This window comes from Carassius gibelio, chromosome A12 (assembly GCF_023724105.1).
Source record: "Carassius gibelio isolate Cgi1373 ecotype wild population from Czech Republic chromosome A12, carGib1.2-hapl.c, whole genome shotgun sequence".
In the NCBI taxonomy this organism is placed as follows: domain Eukaryota; kingdom Metazoa; phylum Chordata; class Actinopteri; order Cypriniformes; family Cyprinidae; genus Carassius; species Carassius gibelio.
Window position 1 is genome coordinate 25,198,954 of NC_068382.1, and position 23,045 is coordinate 25,221,998.

At 34.5% G+C, this 23,045-nt stretch overlaps 3 protein-coding genes across 3 annotated transcripts; 2 read left to right on the top strand and 1 right to left on the bottom strand.

Moving 5' to 3' along the window:
* Positions 1 to 1,092: 1,092 nt before the first annotated feature.
* ascc1 (activating signal cointegrator 1 complex subunit 1) lies at positions 1,093 to 9,779 on the bottom strand. The gene is made up of 11 exons (XM_052612036.1): positions 9,676 to 9,779; positions 9,450 to 9,533; positions 8,448 to 8,581; positions 8,279 to 8,378; positions 7,550 to 7,647; positions 6,963 to 7,141; positions 5,653 to 5,786; positions 5,453 to 5,572; positions 3,624 to 3,748; positions 2,588 to 2,661; positions 1,093 to 1,348 (listed from the first exon to the last, which is right to left on the bottom strand). The coding sequence occupies exons 3-11, from the start codon at positions 8,566 to 8,568 to the stop codon at positions 1,232 to 1,234; spliced, it is 1,068 nt and encodes a 355-aa protein (XP_052467996.1). The 5' UTR covers positions 8,569 to 8,581; positions 9,450 to 9,533; positions 9,676 to 9,779; the 3' UTR covers positions 1,093 to 1,231.
* A 31-nt stretch (positions 9,780 to 9,810) lies between these two features.
* Positions 9,811 to 12,109, top strand: anapc16 (anaphase promoting complex subunit 16). Its single transcript, XM_052612046.1, has 4 exons — positions 9,811 to 9,883; positions 10,518 to 10,666; positions 10,881 to 10,955; positions 11,747 to 12,109. Exons 2-4 carry the CDS (start codon positions 10,525 to 10,527, stop codon positions 11,854 to 11,856), a joined length of 327 nt encoding a protein of 108 aa, XP_052468006.1. The 5' UTR covers positions 9,811 to 9,883; positions 10,518 to 10,524; the 3' UTR covers positions 11,857 to 12,109.
* An 8,039-nt stretch (positions 12,110 to 20,148) lies between these two features.
* On the top strand, positions 20,149 to 22,309 carry LOC128025570 (DNA damage-inducible transcript 4 protein). Its single transcript, XM_052612044.1, has 3 exons — positions 20,149 to 20,603; positions 21,169 to 21,367; positions 21,458 to 22,309. The coding sequence occupies exons 2-3, from the start codon at positions 21,187 to 21,189 to the stop codon at positions 21,943 to 21,945; spliced, it is 669 nt and encodes a 222-aa protein (XP_052468004.1). The 5' UTR covers positions 20,149 to 20,603; positions 21,169 to 21,186; the 3' UTR covers positions 21,946 to 22,309.
* Positions 22,310 to 23,045: the final 736 nt, after the last annotated feature.

A 23,045-nucleotide genomic window follows, 5' to 3' on the forward strand; every position in this document is an offset into this window, starting at 1 on the left:
ATTTCGTCACCGTTTATTCGCCTCCGATCCTGAACGCTGGTAAATTTCTGTGTGAGATTACTTTAACATTGATGTATTTGTCCTTGTATTCATCTGCAGCCCTGAGAGTGTGGAAAAACTACTTTTTTTTGTCCTTTTTCTCGATTAAATTACAAAATGCATTATTGGAAAGAGTCTCAGTAGTCCATATTTGTGACCCTGAAGCACAAAACCAGTCATAAGGGTCAATTTTTGTGAAATTGAGATTTATACATCAGATGGAAGCTGAATAAATAAGATTTATAAGGCTGAGATACAACTATTTGAAAATCATTGAGAAAATAATCTTTAAAGTTGTCAGAATTAATTCTTAGCAATGAATATTACTAATCAAAAAATAAGTTTTTATATATTTACAGTAGGAAATTTAATAAATATCTTGATGGAACATGATTCTTTTCTTACCGTATTTTTCGCACTGTAAGTTGCACTGGACTATAAGTCGCATTTATTTAGAACCAAGAGAAAACATTACCGTCTCCAGCCACGAGAGGGCGCTCTGTGTCTTCAGTGTAGACTACAGGAGAACTGAGCAGCATAGAGCGCCCTCTGGCGGCTGGAGACGGTAATGTTTTCTCTTGGTTCATCTCTCTCGGTTCATGTCAAATTAATTTTGATAAATAAGTCACACCTGACTATAAGTCACAGGACCCGCCAAACTATGAAAAAGTGCGACTTATAGTCCGGAAAATACGGTACTTTAAAGTAAACGGCATTTGATAACACACTTACCCATGATAAAACTCACTGAAGTGCATAGACTCGTCTCTTTATCATACAGGTTTTAAACTTATAGTAGTTGCTTTCATTGAGATTTTTTATCCATCAGCATCACCAAAACCTGCAAAATCAACTGCATTACTCTGAATTTGGTTTGATTAAAGAGCTCACTTTAAGAAACAGACGCTACAGTCGCAGCTCTGGGTTTATAACACACTGCACCGATGCATCAGTTATAGACTCTCCTGTGCAAATACATGCAACTAAAACTTCAGGGGAAAGGCCTAGAGATATTCAGGACATGATTCTGCAATTAAGGGCACACACAAGCAATTTTCCATTAAAATGCTCTTTATGGTTTTTATATTAATATTTACAATGCATGACAGATTTTTATTGCTCAATCCAGTTTCTTAACAGTGAGTTTGGATGCATTCATCAGCAACGTCCAGAGCGGTGTTTTAGTGTCCCGTCATGAGAATGTGACGCATCCCGCTGAGGAATAGTATCCCGTGCTGTCCGTGGAGAATCTCTGAGAGATCTGCACCGAGTTCAGCTCAAACGCGCCGAAATAAACCTCCCCGAACATCTGTGGAGAAACAGAGTCAGAAACCAGCTGAAGGGGGATTCAGAAGAGACACTTCACACTCCCTCACATGTGCGGTGTGTGTGTGTGTGTGTGTGTGCGGTCACACGCTCCAGAACCAGAGAACACATGCTCAGAGAAAGAGCAAATTCTGTTGTTTACGTCAACCTTCATTTCATTCCCAGAATGATTCAGACCATATCATGGAACAGGAGTTCTGAGAAAGCAGCGTAGCCTCTTCTGGACGGGACAAGCTGCTCCTGCCCTAAAAACAGCCCAAGAGTGTGTGTGTGTGTGTGTGTGTGTGTGTGTGAGAGTGAGAGAGAGAGAGAGAGAGAGAGAGAGAGAGAGAGAGAAAGTGTGTGTGTGAGTGAGTGAAACAGTGATAGTGTGTGTGTGTGTGTGTGTAAGATACAAAATATCTAGTAGTTCCGCTGGCTGCCACCAGGGGGCTTCAGAAACCACACTTTACTGCTCTGTGTTTCTATACTGTGCTGCTGCTAATTGATTTGGACATTTAACAGAAAATGGTGTTTTGTTCCACGGTAACAGCATGGAGTATCACAAGTACCATGAATAATGAACATAGTTTATATCACATACACAATATACCGCCGTATGAGCATAATCATCATTTAATACTGTGTTATTATCAGGATACACAGTTTTTGTGACAGCAGAAGTGTTTACTGTAATCACTGCTATATTCATACACAATAACAAACACTGAAGAGGGAAATTACTCATCTGTGAGTTGATAAATACTTCATTTGTATCTATTATATCTCGTCTCCTCTCGTGGTGTCTGGTTTGATCTGATTTTATATTGTATGTGATCTATAAGTGGATGTATTTATAAACACTTTGTCTCTTCTACTCAGCAAGACTTGTTAAAAAAACACAGTAAAATGATGAAATATTATTCTAATGTAAAACATCTGTTTTCTGTGTGAATCTGTGTTAAAGTGTAATTTATTTCTGTGATGCTCCGCTGTATTTTCAGCATCATTCCTCCAGTCTTCAGTGTCACATGATCTTCAGAAATCAGAATAATATGATGATTTACTGCTCGAGAAACATTTCTGATTATTATCAATGTTGAACACAGCTGTGCTCTGCTCAATATTTCTGTTGCATTTTTTTCAGGATTCACAGATGAATATAAAGTTCAAAAGAAGAGCATTTATTAGAAATGTGAAACGTTATAAATGTCTTTGCTGTCACTTTGGTCACATTCCTCACCTGTAAGATGTTTTTGGCATTAAAAGCTTCTCGCTCTTTAGCGCTGGGTCTCGCCGAAGCTCCTCGGTCCTCCGCTGAGAGAAACACAGGTCAGGTTAGAGTCTGTATTTCATGTGATGATCACGTCGTGGTCTGAATAACATTACTCAGCTCCTAAACATGAGCTCGGACAGAGCAGCGGTCAGCACTGAACACAAACACGGACAGACTCTGAATAAGAGCCTTGTGTTCGGGAGAAGACCACGTTCACAACCGTGGAAAACATCCTGACAAACAATCTCCTGATAAACACTGCTGGTCTGCTTACATCATTCCTGACCAGCGTCCTGCAGCTCTAAACAAGGACAGAAATTACTGAAAATATAAGCCAAACAGACGCATTCTTAAAAATGAATAAAATGAAAAATTATATTTATAATAATAAAAAAAATAATAAAAAAAAAATTCATCAAGTATTTGTATTTTATTTTATGTTTACATTTTATTTTATTAGTTTTAATTGCACTCATTTGGTTAGTTTTTTTATATATTTTAAGCTTTAATTTTATTACAATTTTAGTTAAATCTAGTAATACATATTTCATTTCAATTAGTTGCTCATGCAAAATGTATTATTTTTGTTTTCCATCTGTTAAATTCCATTTCAAAATATTTCTAATAGTTTTAGCTTTACGTGCTTTTATTTTTCATTAATTCTATTTAGCTGTAATTTTTGTACCTCAACTTATTTTATTTCAGTCAGTTGACAAGGCATTTAAGTTAAATACCTAAAAGTGAAAGTACTAAAATGAAACTAAAACTGAAATGAAATTAAAGCTCAATAGGAGCATTTATAAAGAAACTAACAAAGATGATAAAAGCACTTAAGAAAACGCTTCTGACACACAGACTCCTGATCAACACGCTGCTCTCTGGTTCTGTGCGGGGAGTTTAGCGTCTGCTTGATTCAGTAACAGTGATGGAGATCCTGTGTGTGTTTGTGATGAGGGATTGAAGCTGATCTGGGGTCAGTGATGGGGACTGAGGAGCATCTCACCTGACGGATCTTTCCGGAACAATGTGTTCATGATGGTGCCATGAATCTTCACTCGCTCCCGCTCTCTCTCCATCAGACCAGCAGCTGAGAAACACTCCACGAGCCTGTCAGCGATCTGCTGGAGCCTGCACACACACACACACACACACACACACACACAGAGAGACACACACACACGCACAGAGACACAAACATACACACACACACACACACAGAGACAGAGACACACACACACGCACAGAGACAGACACACGCACACATCAATGAGTAAAACTGAAAATGTCATTTTAAAAAATATCTTCACCTTATAAAAATGACAAAAGCACAAAAATACTAGTACTTAAACTAGAATTAAAACTATTAAAATAAATGTTTGTTAATTAAAATAAATCTGTATTTTAAATCTGTTTTAATCAAATATAAAGATGAAAAACGTAATCGTACAAAAAAAAAAAAAAAAAAAAAATCAATTCTGCTTTGGCAATTACAAAAATTACTAAAACTGACATACAATGAAAGCTACATAGACAAAAAAAAAATATTAATGCCAAAAGTGTACATCTAAAATTAAAACTATTAAAAATAATATTAGCTAATTAAAATAAAATATAAATATTTGATGAAAAACGTAAACTTATTTTTTTTATTTCATCTAGCTGCCTAGACAACTTTTATTTTTTGTTTCATGTTTACGTCTTCATTTAATATTTATATTTTATTTAATTAAATAAAAAAAAAAAAATGTAATCATTTTTAAATTTAAGTTTAAGTAACTTCATGTGCTTTTGTAACTTTTGTTAGTTTTTTATAAATATTCCTATTCAGCTTTAATTTCATTCAAATGATTCAAAACATATTTTGTAGTACTAAGATGACAAACACTGAAATAGAAATAAAACTAAAGTTAAATAGAATTATTAAAAATGGCAAACCACATAACTTACGAACTAAAATTAAAATATTAAATCTAATTCAAAATATTAATAAATACTGTCATGTATCATAAATAATACTAAGACAACCGTACAATTAGGGCTGGGCGATATGGAGCAAAAAATATATCTCGATATACGATATATATCTTGATATCTTTACAGGAAAAATAACCCCCCCAAAAACTAAAAAAAAAAAAAAAAAAAAGTATAATAATAATAATAATATGCCAAATATTACTTTTAGGGCTCTATGAAATGTTTTATTTTTTCTTCACCATATGTTTTATCGTTACCTAATTATGTGTTTTAGCATGTGTAATTATTTAAATGCATAAAAACAACTTAATTTGTAAAAAAAAAAAAGAAAAAAAAAAAAAAACTTAAAATAGCCTTATGAAATGTTTTTTCCCCTCTGAAATTCTGTGTATTTACATTTTTCTGATTATCAAATGAAGGCATAAAACATTCATTTAATTTATCTTTTAATTATTAAAAATTAAGCAAACTTTATTTTTTTGGTAAACAAAGGGGATTTACTATTAAAAATAAAACATGGAAGAAATGTTGTGTTATTTCTTAAAAAATTATGTTCGTTTCATTTTAATAGTAGTACTAGGCTATGTACATTCTGCTGAACAATAGTAATAGATAATTCAATACTACAGTCTATGATGTGATATATGACGCTCATTAACACAGGCACGCAGAACATGCAGGATTCAGATTTAAATAGACTGTTCCGGCTTAATATTTGCAGATATTAGTCCATATCTGGACTAATCTGGAGGTGGGGGCGAGCACAGCACAGAGAAGGCAAACAAGCAAAGTGGCGGAATCAGAATTAAATATAAACAATATATTGATATATACGATATGTATATAATGGTATCGTACTTGTCAGATCCGTCTTGAACCCTGACTTTGGCATACAGAACGTCCACCATCGAGGGGTCATCATTCATATACTCAATTCCTCGGACCTCCACAGGAAGTGGTTTGGCTTCAGTTATGTCTCTGTGGAGATAAAGCAGCACATTGACTCTGCTGACCGTCGCTGCGGTCTGTTCTGATGCTTCACAGACTGCAGTAATGACCTGATGACATCCTGGCACTGCTGCAGGAGCTCGCTCGCACGTGTCACTTCCTGTTCGTTCAGCAGGGCCAGCGTGCCGATGGTCAGGTGGAGCTTGGCTGGGTTCTGGAAGATGCTCTCATCCACCCCTGCGTCCTGCACACCACACATCAACACCAACTCAAAGAGATGAGACACAAACCTAGCCAACGTTTCAGAGATGCTTTTATCACCACTGTTAATCATTCACAACAAGACCAGGATCAAGAACTCAGGAAACAGTAAACAGAGTGGATTTTACTGTGACTGTATCACATTATGCCATTAACCTTTTAATATAATATAACATAATAATTAATATATTTATTAACCTGATTATATTTCTACATTAATATTATATTTAACGTTTGCATTACGTACTGGCAACAATAAGACAATAAGATAATAATATAATATAAATAATAAACTATATTTTACATTAACCTTACTAGAAGAGAAGACAATTTTAATTAAATATTTAAATTAACATTACATTTAATTTATGCATAAATGTAATAAATAAAATAAAATAAATAATAATAATAAATAAATAAAATTTCATTTATTCAAATAAAACAAATTAAAATTAAATATTTAGATTAACATTAAATTGAATTTATGCAATAAAAATGAAATAAAACAAAAATTAAACTAAATTAAATTTAAATCTTTAAATTAGATCATTAAATTTAAATTAAATTTATGCATTAACTACGGGGAACAATGTCAAGGAAGTAAAAAAAAATAATAATAATAATAATAATAATAACAACAATAAAAAATTTTACAAAAATGTATGCAAATAAAATTAAAATGAAATTAAATCTTTAAATTTACATTAAACTTATGCATTAACTACTACCAACAATTCATCCAAGAAGAAAGAAAAAATATATAATTAAATTTATGCAAGTAAAATTAAATTAAATCTTTAAATTAACATTAAATTGAATTTATGCATTAACTACTACCAACAATATGTCCAGATATTAAATAGAATAAATTCTGCTGTATCTTTATTTTGTTATATCATGTTAAACTATATAATCTAATCCTAAAATAACAAATATTAAATTACAAATTTTAACACTACTGGCAACAATAAAAACAGGAACAATAATTAAGAAGGTAAATGGGGGTGAATTTTGCTGTTACCATTATATTATATTATATTACAAATCTTATATTACATTAATCATATATTATAATACAAAATGCATGTGTTACAATACTAGATTGAATTCTTGCAGTGTTAATAGAGTAATTGTGGTCTTCACGAGTAAATGTTCTCACCTGTCCACATCGCTCGAGCACCTGCTCTCGAAACCGCAGGAAGCCCTGCTGCACCTGAGGATGATTCAGTGCAAACGACAGGAAGTGTGTGAACGGCTGCTTCCTCCGAAAGCTGTCGATCAAAACCTCAACGCGGGTTACAGCTGAGGTGACGGCTGCTCGGTGTGCACCTGTGATCACTGAACACACACACACACACACACACAGACGTGCACTTCTGTAAAGCCACAGGACAACCACAGGAAGAACATACAGTCCTCACCGCTTCACACAACAACACACTGACACCAGAACATCCTGCTACTAGAACATTCCGACCTCAGCACCTTCGTTTTTAGCTGCAAACGCATCTTGCACATTCATTTAACGCCTAACGAAACCTAACAACCTACAGACACACGAGCAACAAACTAGAGGACTTGTATCTCAACATAACGTGGGTTTAAAGCATGCAAAACTCACAGACAACATCCTACAGCAGTTTCTATACAGTAGCTAAGGCATTATGGGTTGTTAGAGCTGATGCACATATGCTTTAATGCATTCCCTGAGAGTTTGAGATGTGAGTTTGTGTCTTATAATCTTACCGATCTGTCCTTCCACGCCTTGTTTCGGGATGCTGATGGAAGTTTTCGTCTCTGTTTCCAGCCGCTTACGAGTCTCTCCCTTCTTCCCGATTATATACCTGAGAACACAGTCGAGATGCATGCGAAAAAACTTCTGCATTAGAATGAAAACATATACAGAAATCTAACATACTTAATGATTTTATTTCACTGTGAGCACAAGATATCATTTTGTGCATTAATATGAATTAAACATGGAATTTTTTAAGGGAATATGCATTTTGTGATTGACAAACTCAAAAAGTAATAATTAGAGGATGTATACTTGCAATTTTAAAAACTCTGAATTGCGAGATTTTAATGCAAAACTGTGGGATGTACACTTAAAAACGAAGAATTGTGCGCTATAAACATGAAGGCATAAACTCAGGAAAAAAAAAAGTGAGGTGTTTACTCAACTTCAAACAGTGAGAAATTAACTCAAACTATATCCTAAACTTGTGAAAAATTGCAGTCTGATAAATTCAGAATTGCTTGAAATAAAGTCAGAATTGTGAGACATTAACTCAAAATAGTGAAATATAATATATATAATATAAAACACACAATTTTGATGCAGAAAATGCAAATTGCTGAACATAACCTACCAAGTCTTACTAAAAACTAGCTTTTTTGTAAATTCTAGATGTAAAAGCAGCAATCAAAGTCACTTTAGTGTGTGTGAGGGTGATCTAGAACTCATGTACTGACTTGTAAAGGACGCTGGGCACGTCTATGGCGCAGCGGAAGCCTCTGTCCGTCTGCTCGATGTCGTACGCATCACACGGTTCGTCTAGACACGGCTCGGCCGCTGTGGAACAACACATTCACTTCATATGACGTCACACTAAAGACACGAAGTAGTGGAGTGAATACAAACCTGCGGCTGAACACGGATAATCCTCCTCCTCCTCTTCTTCTTCATAACTCTCCTCCTGGACTTGATTCTTTCTGTAGATTCTTCCATTGATGTTAACGAGAGCCGGACGCAAGATCTCCATCACACACAAACTGCTGGAAGAGACAGAGAGAGAACAGTTCATCTAAATATACAGCAGTGGACCGGAATATACCTGTAGGATCCACATTACAGTCACTAAAGAGGAAGTCAGATTCCTAAAAGAGGTCTATTTTTAAGTAAATGTTGTTTTTTTTTAACTTATGATTCATCAGAGTTTCTAACGTTGATAATAATAATAAATCATCATATTAGAATGATTTCTGAAGATCATGTGATTCTGAAGACTGGAGTAATTATGCTGAAAATACAGCGGTGCATCATAGAAATAAATTATATTTTATAGTATATTAAGATATAGAACTGTTATTTTAAATTGCAATAATATTTCACAATTTTACTGATTTTTCTGTATTTTTTATTAAATTCTTGGTGATCCCAAACTTTTTTTTTTATGTCAGTGTATGTATAAAACATACTTATAAATAAACTAAAACTTACAATTTAACAATATTTATATGCTGACATTTCATATTCATTGAACAGAAAAAAAATCTATATTTATAAAAAAGAAAAAAGAATCTAGGCTCGTCAGTAAACATGATCAATTTATTAGGTTTCCACTGAAACACAACTGTCAAGATCATCATTTTGGTGGGATGAAGTGTCTCCTAGAACAGTTCGTTCATGACATCTTCTGAAAACACTGAAATTCAGCAGAAAGACGTTTAAATGTCTCATAAATGAATACAAATATATTTTTATAGATCATGTGCTTCAACCGATGGCTGTCTGAACTAAATAAACACGAATAAACCGCACGAAACAACTCAGAACAAATGAAAAACATCAACACAGACCATATACACCCAAGAACGCATGCATATTAATTATTTAACATAATTAAATGATTAATCTTTCTACCTTTGAGCTGCTGTGTGTTTGCACGAAACGGTTGATGAAGACGGAGACTCCACTTCCGCTTTCGGCTTCTCGCTTAAAAGCCCTCTGCCAAGAGAATATTATCAAAAAATAATTAAAATAATTATAATAATACAATCCTTAACATATTATAATGAAATATATATAATATTTAAATATTTAATACGCATTTAAATAATAGAAAAGTAACCGATATCAAGCTATTAACTTTCAATTGTCAAGATACGTCTCCATTAAAATTGACGTTTATATTTTTATTACAATAACACTGTCCAATAACGTAGTAAATTAACGGTTGAATAAAAATAAATAAATGTGCCTCATGGCGCCACGACGTCAGGTGACGCTGCGACGTCGGATCAGCGTCAATTAGACGTAAACGAACGCAGTGAGGAAACAGTAGCGGCGCGACGCAGGTTAACAAATATTACACATACTTCACTTTATTTTGATTCATTCTTGTATATATACCAGTATATATATATTGCTCGTGAAACGCTAATGAATTGTGGAAGGTTGTTAATGACTCGTGTTCTTCCTCTGTTACGAGTGTTGCTTTTATAAATCCAAATTGTCAATGCCATTGTTTACTGTGTTTTTAATTAAAACGTCAAAGTTAAAAATAATTAATATAAACAATGCTGTGATTGTTCTGTGTGTTTACTGCTTTTCTATAACCTGACATACAGAGCTTTTTATTGAAAGCGTGACGTTTTTTCAAAGAGTATAAGTGTTGTTTAATGCAAAGATGTTTGTAAATACGTATTTATAGATTTATATATATATATATATATATATATATATATATATATATATATATATATTTGTATTAAAATTATATTATTGTATATAGTTATATAAAATGTATATATATATTTTAAAAATAATTTTATATTCAGTCAACAGAACGTGTGTTTAAGAAATCCAGGTTTTGGCCAAACCTGAATGTTTGTGTTTGATGATTCTTTAGTCTTTATCTCACGAGCTCTCTCTGTGCATGAGTTGAGCTGTGTTTATGGCATGTTCTTGTGTTTGTGATGATCTGAACAGACTGTGAATGGCAGCATCTTCGTCCTCGTCCTCGGCTGGAGGAGTCAGCGGCAGCTCGGTGATCGGATCCGGCTTCAGTGCTTCCGAGCTCATCCCGCCCAGGAAAGTGCTGTACACGTATCCCAAAGGAGCCGGAGAGATGATGGAGGGTGTGTGCACTGTATCCCTCTTTCTTAAGCATTTCTGAACTCCTTTTTTGTCCTTCAGTAGCTCAGAAATGGCACAGACTGTCTGGCACAAAACCCTGTTATATAATGAGCTCAGCACAGACTGAAACAGAAGAAGCAGTTCAACTCTGTGTCCTTCAGTCTGTTTTTTACTCACAATCTACAGCATGCATACATTTGCCTTTTTTCCCCACAGATGGATCTGATCGATTTTTATGCGAGTCTGTCTTCAGCTATCAAGTTGCATCCACATTGAAGCAGGTCAAACATGGTGAGTTAACAAAAAACACTCGGTTTACTTAAAGGAATAGTTCAGCTGAAAATGCATGTTGAATGAACATGTGATCACGCTCCGTTCATCCAAGATCAGGATGAGTTTGTTTCTTCATCAGGTTTGGAGAAATGTAGTATTGCATCAGTGTCTCATCAACGGATGCTCTGCAGTGAATGGGTGCCGTCAGAATGAGAGTCTGATAAAAACATCACAATAATCCACAGCACTCCAGTCCATCAGTGAACATCTGGAGAAGACAAAAGATTAAACAAATCCAGCATTAAGATGATTTTAACTCAAATAATCCTGCAGTGTAAAAGTGCATCTGCTGTTGTCTCTCACAGATTAGTTTAGATCTGTTTAAACGCTGCTTGATCTGTGCAGATTTCTCTCCTGATTCAGACCAGAACACTTTTTCACTGGAGGAAGTGTTATTATGGATTATTTGAGTTAAAATCATCTTAATGCTGGATGTGTTTCATCTTTTGTCTTCTCCAGATGTTCACTGATGGACTGGAGTGCTGTGGATTATTGTGATGTTTTTATCAGACTCTCATTCTGACGGCACCCATTCACTGCAGAGCATCCATTGATGAGACACTGATGCAGCGCTACATTTCTCCAAACCTGATGAAGAAACAAACTCATCCTGATCTGGGAAGAAACGGAGGATGTTCATTATAGTTCAGAATTTGGGTGGACTGTCCCTTTAAATCTCTGTGCACATTAGAGTTTGCATGAGAATTTGAGCTTCACTGATGGTTGATCTGGATTGACTCTGATCTCAGATCAGCAGGTGTCACGGATGGAGCGTCTGGCCGGACTGGTGGAGCAGCTGGAAGCGGATGAGTGGAAATATAAACCCATCGAGCAGCTCCTGGGATTCACGACCTCATGACTGCATTCAGCACAGACAGATCAGATTCTGTGCCCGTAAACATATTCATAAGCCTGTTTTTGTTACATGTACTGTAGGTGTATGATGTTTTGCACTGATTTATAATTGCCAACATTATGTTTTGTGATCATGTGTTTAAATATGCCTTGTGTTTTTGGATTAAAGGCTTTAGGAACACTTTAAACCCATGTTTTCACAGTCTGATATTACATGAACTCTGAATACATGTACAATAAAGCCTTTTTAAGCACAATTCATAATGTTGTATGAATTTATTTAAATGAAGATCAAAGGGTGCATTTAAATATTTACATAAAGTTGAAAGATTTTAATGAAATCATTATCAATTTTATTTACTTTCTTAATGTGCTCAAAAAAAAAATAAGATTTAGGCTATGTATTTGAATTGTCAGTCATAAGTGAATGAAACAGGCCAGATTCTCCATTTAAAAAATCTTGGTGTAGTTTAATAATAACGGTTTGCATCTATTTAAAAAAAAAGATAAATATATTTATTCAAATTGTTCAGAATCCGCATAAATCTGTTGCAAAAACAATTAGTTATCCAGTTAAAAAGTATAAATGGGGTAGTACAACAAAAACTGGTTGTGTGTGTGTATTAAAATATATTTTATATAATTTAATATTTTGCGTGTGTGTGTGTGAATGTATATGTGTGTGTGTGTGTGTGTGTATATATATATATATATATATATATATATTTATATTATTATTATAATTTATTATTATTATTTTATTTATTTTTTTTTTTTTTTGGATTAATGTTCCTTGTCTTTTTTTAGAACATTTCAACAGTTATAAAAAATTTTTAAAAACGTATTAAATAATTTTCATTTTCTGTTGGTGTCTAATTTTTCATGTTAAAATCTCACACAAAGTTCAAACCATGTGTTTGTCAATGCATTTAGTTATTCAAAGCGTGAGGCTTTTGCAAAGAGTAGAAGTGTGTCAAATTAAAATCTTTACCATTAAGTTTTTCAGTGACTTCTGTCAGTCTGTTTTCATTGGATTCATCTGCAATTATTATTTAGTCAACTGAGCATGTGTAAAAACTGTGTTTGGCTGACACAATGGCTGAGGGTGTGTAGGAGTCATGCTGCACACGGTCGAGTAGAAAAACCAGAGCGGGGGACCGACAGAAGAATGTAAATAAGAGCCTAAAGTCTTTGTCCTTGAACTGAAGCAAGCACAGCACTCAGTCAAAGCTCTCACCTACAATGAGCTTACTGCATTAATGCTGAAATAATAAGAATAAAAGTTAAAGTTCATGTTAAACTTGAGGGGGAAAGAGAAAGCAATGTAATGTGAGTCTTGTGTAAACGTTGCTCTGAGTTCCTTTAGATGCTTGATGAGCCTTGAACATCAGCAGATGTTTATCAGACTGTATCGAAGCAGACCGCAGAGATGTTTCTGAATGAAAGTACTGTACGTTCTGTTCTGTTCTCACTGAGATGTTGATTGTATATATTACACAAAAGGGCGTTTCTAACTCTATAGCTATAGACCTCTGGGTCCTAATGCCGGAAACACAAGGGTGAAGCTCATGAGAAATATATTAGACAGATTTTTTAAGTTCTTATCATTCACAATCTAGTGGTTCTTGTTAGATTTTCATTACTGTTATTGTTATAAAATGTTTTTTTAGTCACAAATTAAATGTATATATATATATATATATATATATATATATATATATATATATATATATATATACACACACACACACACACACACACACACATACAATGTAGTATTTAATAGAAGCACATTTTAAATTATATGTCTTATTATATTACAATAAAGGAAAATACATATTTTTGTATTATAGTAATTGGGGTTTAAAAGAAAATCTTTATGGCCCTTTGAATATACTGCATTTAATGCAAAATAATATTTTTCTATTTTTGGTGTGAAATATGAGGAACATATTTTTACAGTTTCTTGCATATGCATATATTAAGATTTGCATATTGCACAAACTGCTCTTTCATGGTTTCAGATGTACAAAACAAGTTCTGTTGTTGTTTTCATGCATGCCAACATTTGGGTGATTTGCTTTATGGTCATAAAATATATGACATATGATAGTGTGAAATGTAAATGAACTAGGACGGTATGTTTTGTTCCTGGAAGGGGGACCCGTGTCTTTGTTTTTGTCTGTGGTTCCTCCTATATTCAGAGAGAACTGTTTGTCCTCCTCTGCTGAAGTACATCTGTGAAGTTTGGCTTCCCTCCAACAAACCTCTGTTGCATTATATGTGTAGGATTGTGTGCATGAACCTAAATAAAAGCCCACTTGTGAATCTTCACTCAGTCTCAAGGAGAGAGTGCTTGAAATTTCAAAACTGTATTTGCTTTGTTTGCTCAATTCTTTGTCCTGAAGAAATGGTTTATTATTAAACACAGTTAAAGTGGTCAAAGGCTTTCATTCAAATGGACAAACAGCATTAAGTTTTAACCCGGAAACCTTCCAGCAATTATTGCAGCATTTCGTAGAAGTTGTAAGGATCATTATACAACTGTAAATGAGTTTTACTCAACATGTTTTTGATCCCAAGCAAGCTGGTTTAGTCACCCTCCAGTTCACCCTCTTTTAGGATTAAACTTGCAACCTAGTTATAGGTAAATACACACACTTATAATATATGATATAAAGTCAGAATTGTACGATATAAAGTCAGAATCATGCGATATAAAGTCAGAATTGTGCGAATTGTGCGATATAAAGTCAGAATTATGCGATATAAAGTCAGAATTGTGCGATATAAAGTCAGAATTGTGTTATAAACTCAGAATTGTGCTATATAAAGTCAGAATTGTGATGCATAAAGTCAGAATTGTGTGATATAAAGTCATAATTGTGCGATATAAAGTCAAAATCGTGCGATATAAAGTCAGAATTGTGTTATAAACTCAGAATTGTTCTATATAAAGTCAGAATTGTGATGCATAAAGTCAGAATTGTACGATATAAAGTCAGAATCGTGCAATATAAAGTCAGAATTGTGCGATATAAAGTCAAAATCGTGCGATATAAAGTCAGAATTGTGTTATAAAGTCAGAATCGTGCGATATTAAGTCAGAATTGTGTGTTATAAAGTCAGAATTGTGCGATATAAAGTCAGAATTGTGATGCATAAAGTCAGAATTGTACAATATAAAGTCAGAATTGTGCGATATAAAGTCAGAATTGTGCGATATAAAGTCAGAATTGTGCGATATAAAGTCAGAATTGTGTGATATAAAGTCAGAATTGTGAGGCATAAAGTCAGAATTGTGCAATATAAAATCAGAATTGTGCGATATAAAGTCAGAATTGTGCGATATAAAGTTAGAATTGTGCAATATAAAGTTAGAATTGTGCGATATAAAGTCAGAATTGTGAGGCATAAAGTCAGAATTGTGCAATATAAAATCAGAATTGTGCGATATAAAGTCAGAATTGTGCGATATAAAGTTAGAATTGTGCGATATAAAGTTAGAATTGTGCGATATAAAGTCAGAATTGTGCGATATAAAGTCAGAATTGTGTGATATAAAGTCAGAATAGTGCGATATAAAGTCAGAATTGTGAGGCATAAAGTTAGAATTGTGCGATATAAAGTCAGAATTGTGATGCATAAAGTCAGAATTGTGCGATATAAAGTCAGAATTGTGCGATATAAAGTCAGAATTGTGTGATATAAAGTCAGAATAGTGCGATATAAAGTCAGAATTGTGAGGCATAAAGTTAGAATTGTGCGATATAAAGTCAGAATTGTGATGCATAAAGTCAGAATTGTGCGATATAAAGTCAGAATTGTACGATATAAAGTCAGAATTGTGCGATATAAAGTCAGAATTGTGTGATATAAAGTCAGAATTGTGAGGCATAAAGTTAGAATTGTGCAATATAAAATCAGAATTGTGCGATATAAAGTTAGAATTGTGCAATATAAAGTTAGAATTGTGCGATATAAAGTCAGAATTGTGAGGCATAAAGTCAGAATTGTGCAATATAAAATCAGAATTGTGCGATATAAAGTCAGAATTGTGCGATATAAAGTTAGAATTGTGCGATATAAAGTCAGAATTGTGCGATATAAAGTCAGAATTGTGCGATATAAAGTCAGAATTGTGTGATATAAAGTCAGAATAGTGCGATATAAAGTCAGAATTGTGAGGCATAAAGTTAGAATTGTGCGATATAAAGTCAGAATTATGTGACAAAGTCAGAATTGTGTGATATAAAGTCAGAATAGTGCGATATAAAGTCAGAATTGTGAGGCATAAAGTCAGAATTGTGCGATATAAAGTCAGAATTGTGAGGCATAAAGTTAGAATTGTGCGATATAAAGTCAGAATTGTGAGGCATAAAGTCAGAATTGTGCAATATAAAATCAGAATTGTGCGATATAAAGTCAGAATTGTGCGATATAAAGTCAGAATTGTGCGATATAAAGTCAGAATTGTGCGATATAAAGTCAGAATTGTGTGATATAAAGTCAGAATAGTGCGATATAAAGTCAGAATTGTGAGGCATAGTTAGAATTGTGCGATATAAAGTCAGAATTGTGCGATATAAAGTCAGAATTGTGCGATATAAAGTTAGAATTGTGCGATATAAAGTCAGAATTGTGCGATATAAAGTCAGAATTGTGCGATAAAAAGTTAGAATTGTGTGATATAAAGTCAGAATAGTGCAATATAAAGTCAGAATTGTGAGGCATAAAGTTAGAATTGTGCGAGATAAAGTCAGAATTGTGTGACATAAAGTTAGAATAGTGCGATATAAAGTCAGAATTGTGTGATATAAAGTCATAATTGTGCGATATAAAGTCAGAATAGTGTGATATGTAGTCAGAATTGTGAGGCGTAGTTAGAATTGTGCGATATAAAGTCAGAATTGTGCAATATAAAGTTAGAATTGTGCGATATAAAGTCAGAATAGTGCAATATAAAGTCAGAATTGTGTGACATAAAGTTAGAATTGTGCGAAATAAAGTCAGAATTGTGTGATATAAAGTCAGAATTGTGCGATATAAAGTCAGAATAGTGCGATATAAAGTCAGAATTGTGAGGCGTAGTTAGAATTGTGCGATATAAAGTCAGAATTGTGCGATATAAAGTCAGAATTGTGCGATATAAAGTCAGAATTTTGTGACATAAAGTTAGAATTGTGCGATATAAAGTCAGAATTGTGTGATATAAAGTCAGAATTGTGCGATATAAAGTCAGAATAGTGCGATATAAAGTCAGAATTGTGAGGCATTGTTAGAATTGTGCGATATAAAGTCAGAATTGTGCGATATAAAATCAGAAATGTGCGATATAAAGACAGAATTTTGCGATATAAAGTTAGAATTGTGCGATATAAAGTCAGAATAGTGCGATATAAAGTCAGAATTGTGCGATATAAAGTCAGAATTGTGAGGCATAAAGTTAGAATAGTGCGATATAAAGTCAGAATTGTGAGGCATAAAGTTAGAATTGTGCGATATAAAGTCAGAATAGTGCGATATAAAGTCAGAATTGTGCGATATAAAGTCAGAATTGTGCGATATAAAGTCAGAATAGTGCGATATAAAGTCAGAATTGTGAGGCATAGTTAGAATTGTGTGATATAAAGTCAGAATTGTGTGACATAAAGTTAGAATAGTGCAATATGAAGTCAGAATTGTGAGGCATAAAGTTAGAATTGTGCGATTTAAAGTCAGAATTGTGTGATATAAAGTCAGAATTGTGAGGCATAAAGTTAGAATTGTGCGATATAAAGTCAGAATTGTGTGACATAAAGTTAGAATAGAGTGATATAAAGTTAGAATTGTGCGATATAAAGTCAAAATTGTGAGGCATAAAGTTAGAATTCTGCGATATAAATTTAGAATTGTGCGATATAAAGTCAGAATTGTGTGACATAAAGTTAGAATAGTGCGATATAAAGTTAGAATTGTGTGATATAAAGTCATAATTGTGAGGCATTAAGTTAGAATTGTGTGATATAAAGTCATAATTGTGCGATATAAAGTCAGAATTGTGAGGCATAAAGTTAGAATTTTGTGATATAAAGTCAGAATTCTGCTATATGAATTTAGAATTGTGCGATATAAAGTCAGAATTGTGCGATATAAAGTCAGAATTGTGAGGCATAAAGTTAGAATTGTGTGATATAAAGTTAGAATTGTGTGATATAAAGTCAGAATTGTGAGGCATAAAGTTAGAATTTTGTGATATAAAGTCATAATTGTGCGATATAAAGTCAGAATTGTGAGGCATAAAGTTAAAATTTTGTGATATAAAGTCAGAATTCTGCTATATGAATTTAGAATTGTGCGATATAAAGTCAGAATTTTGCAATATAAATTTAGAATTCTGCGATATAAAGTCAGAATTGTGCGATATAAAGTCAGAATTGTGCAATATAAAGTCAGAATTGTGAGGCATAAAGTCAGAATTGTGAGATATCAAGTCCGAATTGTGAGGCATAAAGTTAGAATGGTGCGATATGAAGTCAGAATTGTGAGGCATAAAGTCAGGATTGTGAGGCATAAAGTCAGGATTGTGAGGCATAAAGTCAGGATTGTGAGGCATAAAGTCAGGATTGAGGAATATAAAGTCAGAATTGTGCGAAATAAAGTCACAATTGTGCAATATAAAGTCAGAATTGTGAGGCATAAAGTCAGGATTGTGCGATATAAAGTCACAATTGTGCGATATAAAGTCACAATTGTGCGATATAAAGTCAGAATAGTGGGATATAAAGTCACAATTGTGCGATATAAAGTCAGGATTGTGCAATATAAAGTCAGAATTGTGCGATATAAAGTCAGAATTGTGCGATATAAAGTCAGAATTCTGAGATGAAAAGACGCAATTACCTTTTAAATTTTTTCTATTCTATTTCAGAAACAAGCTTCCATATAAACCACATCTCAGGCTAAAACAAAAATTCTTATTCCCACAAGTTATGTTTTCATTTAAACATTTAGATAATTTCATTTAAACGTGTTAATAATATAGCCAGGATGTTGTTGTAATTAAGTTGCTTGCCTGGCTAAATAAAGGTAAATAAATTATAAATCATGTATTTACTGGGTGACTTATGGGCCATTTAATGCTCAGATAAGACATGCTAAAATTGCACTCTTACTGAGGACTGAGGTGGTTTTTCATTCGCGTCTCTAAGACATTTGGCAGAGGTCAGATCTTCAGCAGTTGTCTAAAGCCCAGTTTCGCAGAGGTGTGAACAAACAGGCCTTTCTAAAAGCAGCGCATGAAAGTGTGCATTGATTTAACACAGAAAAACTCTTCTGAGGCCCATTAATGTTTGTGTATTCATGCAGCCAAATTCAAATGCATTATATGCAAAAGTTGCAGCAGGATCTTATAGAAAACCCACCCCTTGACTATAGCAAACAGAAGACTGGAATGTGCCTGTCCGTGTGGGAGGGTCCCTGCTGACCAGCAACTAAACTAGGAAACTTTTAACTCTTTCCTGAACCTCCCCCAACTGCAGCGCTTCACACTTATCTGGCCAAATGCAGCCAATTTAGCTTAAAGACAGAAAGCTTTCATCACACTAAATCTGGCTTTATTATGAACTCTATTCACTGAAGACTAGTTTTTAAGTTTCTAATGTACCAAAGTGTGTTAACTTGGTAAGTTTCAGGAGTTTCATGTAAAAAAAAAAAAAATCAAACCTCCTTTAGTAGGCTACTTTTAGTTTGGTTAAAACAGGGTTAATCTGTCAATAGACTTTGTAAATTATTTAGTATTAAAATATAAAGGAACATGTATATTTATATCTTGTACACTGTAAAAATGGTTAACCTGGAACTAGGTCAACTACATTTAACCCATGGCATTTAGTTTTCTTGTTGAAATGTGTCTAGGTTGATTCTGAGACATTAAATTATTTGAGTTAAAAAGAAAATTAAATAAAACCAGTTAATTTAGATGGCAGCATTTTTTAGATTACCATTTTGTTTTTCAGTGCAAGTAGGCTAGTCACCATTTAGTAAAGTTTTCCATCATTGAAAGTACAAAACTCCCCAATTTTAATTAGTTTGGCAGATGTGACCAAAACGTGTTTAGAAAATACAAATATGAGTCCATAAACCTTACATGACTAGTAAAAGAACAGCAATGAAGTTCATAACCGCTTTAAAAAAAAGTATATCATATTGAATTATTGCATCAGAGGCATTTAACTGCATGAAGCTCACTGTGTGTTTATGTAGTGACGTCATCAGTCACTGTAGCACACAACGAAAAGCCAACTAAAGTCAGTATTTCACAATTCTGTTTCGATTTCTTGATGCATATCACTTAATCGTCCAATCAAACCACAAACAAACGCGCAGACGTGAGAATCGCCACTACATGTCCTGAGTGGAAGACAAAAGGTGATGTGAGCACTGCGCCATCATCCGCCGCAGACAATAGCGGAGGCTCGTTGATCAGCGCTGCTGCGTGTTACCAGGCGAAATAGGGACGCGGCAGACGTGACATAAACGCCGATTGGCTGAAAACTCGAAGGAGGCGTGGCCAGCGGCAGCGGGTATATAAAGAGGCGCAGAGCGGCTTGCGTCAGTGTTAGCAGAACTCACTGCGGACACTATCAGCTGTTGCACTTATTCCGCTTTTTACACGGCTTTGTTAGTTGCTGATCATTATTACGGACTATTTTTTCGCGGAAAACTACCGATAGTTCATCACATCTGAAGACATTAACGTGCATAATATCGGTAAGTGTCTCATTTCATAATTTTTGTTGTCCACTTCAAACCATAAAGTACAATGCAAGAAAAAACTATGCTGCATATTTGATTAAAAAAAATATATATATATATATATATATATTCCTGATATCAACACTGCAAAATCAGTCAGATAACATTTGCTGATGCATATCATTTTTTAATTTATTTATTTTTTTAATGGCAGAATTCTTTGTTTACTCTGGAGAAATGATTTTCCTGTTTTGCAGTACAAATTTCAAAACCCCTTTTTACATCACGATGCATTAACTTAAAGTGAAATTATCTTAGGAAAAAAAACAATAATTAAGTGAGGTTTTGGCTAAAACAATACAAATCTCTCTATGGGGTCAGAACAACAAACTTAATTTAAAGGGACAGCAGTTTTTCTGACCCTGCTGGCAGAAATTTGACATTTTTCGATACAAAAGCATAATTGTAATACACTTTTCAGAATTAATTCAAGACTTTATCTTGTAAATGCATCTTGACAATCACCAGCTGATTTTGTGTCTCGTGCATCAATAATAAGAACTTCTCTTCTCTCTTACAGTCATTTTAAAACTGAACAATGCCAGAGCAGCTGATTTCCAGCCTTTCATCTGAAGACTCAAGTCTCCCATCCACACCAACATCGGACGCTCCATCCAAACGCTTGTCTTGGAGCAGACTGATGCAGAAACTGCACAGCAGCCAAAGCCTAGACTCTGATTCAGACAATCACAGCAGCGCAGACAATGCATCAGATGCAGGTAAACATGCATGACTTACCGTGTATACATTCTCCTCCATAACCATGCAAGATCTCGAGTCTAATGCATGCTTTCATTCGTCTCCCACAGGTTCCATATCCCTAGCCGATCTGTCCGATTCCGAATTGTTTTTTGACCCCGCCGAAGAGGCCTTGTGCAAGGAAGTGGTGCAGCTCATTGCACTTAACCTGACCAACGCCAAAGACTGCGTCCTGCACTGCTCCAAGCTCCTCATTCCCGAGACGCTCCTGGAGCACATCGGTCAGGAGCTGGTGCATCTGTCGGTCAGCGAGCCCTGTGGCCTTCGTGGTGCCCTCGTTGACCTCTGCATGGAGCAGGATGGCAGCTGCGAAGCCGTGGGACAAATCGCAGTCGACCCCTACCTAGTGCCCACCTTCCAGCTCACACTCGTGCTGAGGCTCGACTCCAGGGGCTTCTGGCCGAAAATCCAGGGGCTTTTCACCGGCAGATCGCCTTCGTCTCCGGTTGTTAGACGTGCACTTAAACTGAGCACTGGATTTCGAGTTATTAAAAGAAAACTGTACAGCTCTGAAGAGCTTTTGATTGAAGAATGCTGAGCTCGACCGATTGAATGTCCAAGCCATGGATTTTACCAGGGTTTTAAATGAAGCTTGGTCTCACAAGAGGCCTGAGATGTTGTAATGCAGATGTAGGGTCTATAAAAGACTTCGATACAATAAAGTGTTTATTATGTTGTACTTTTGCTGACGTTCTAGTGAAGCAGGAGTTTTGTGCTGCTGTTCAAATGTTTACCTCAGGTTCATGGAAACCAGACGTGGCAGCTATTTTCCATGTTATGAACTTTTTTTTTTTTTTTTTTTTATTATTCAAGTGCTGATTTGTTCAAAGATGTGTAACAAAGTGTCTGGATGCAGTTATTGTTCTCTTAGATCAAACGGAAGTTTTTTTTTTTTTTGTATTTTACAATCATATGCATCTTATTTATTTGATATTCAAATGAAATGTATTCTGGGGGGGGGGGATTTGTACTTGAGCGACATGCAGAAAATAAATTATCTTTTTTTGAAAAAAAACTTGTCTTTGCATTTTTATTAACTTTTGGGATGTTTAAGATTCAAGCATTTAACCGATGCTTTTGTCTAAAGTTACTTTTCTTGCACTTAATAATAATAGCAGTGCATGCATTATCAATTCATGCATTCTCTGGAAATCAGGGAGAGGAGAAATTGCATGTATTAATATTTTCAGAGATGCCACACTTTATAGAGATGCGTCACTGATTAAACTTTATACGATCAGATTTCCTGACATTTGTGCATCAGTGTCTCATCAACGGATGCTCTGCAGTGAATGGGTGCCGTCAGAATGAGAGTCTGATAAAAACATCACAATAAACCACAGCACTCCAGTCCATCAGTGAACATCTGGAGAAGACAAAACCTGAAACACATCCAGCATTAAGATGATTTTATGAGTCCATAACACTTCCTCCAGTGTAAAAGTGCATCTTCTGTTGTCTCTCACATCAAAATCCAGCCACATATTTGTTTAGAGCGGATTCAGACCAGAACACTTTTTCACTGGAGGAAGTTTTATTATAGATTATGCTACATTTCTCCAAACCTGATGAAGAAACAAACTCATCCTAATCTGGAATGTTCATCTTCGGGAGAACGGTTGCTTCTCTCAGCTGTTT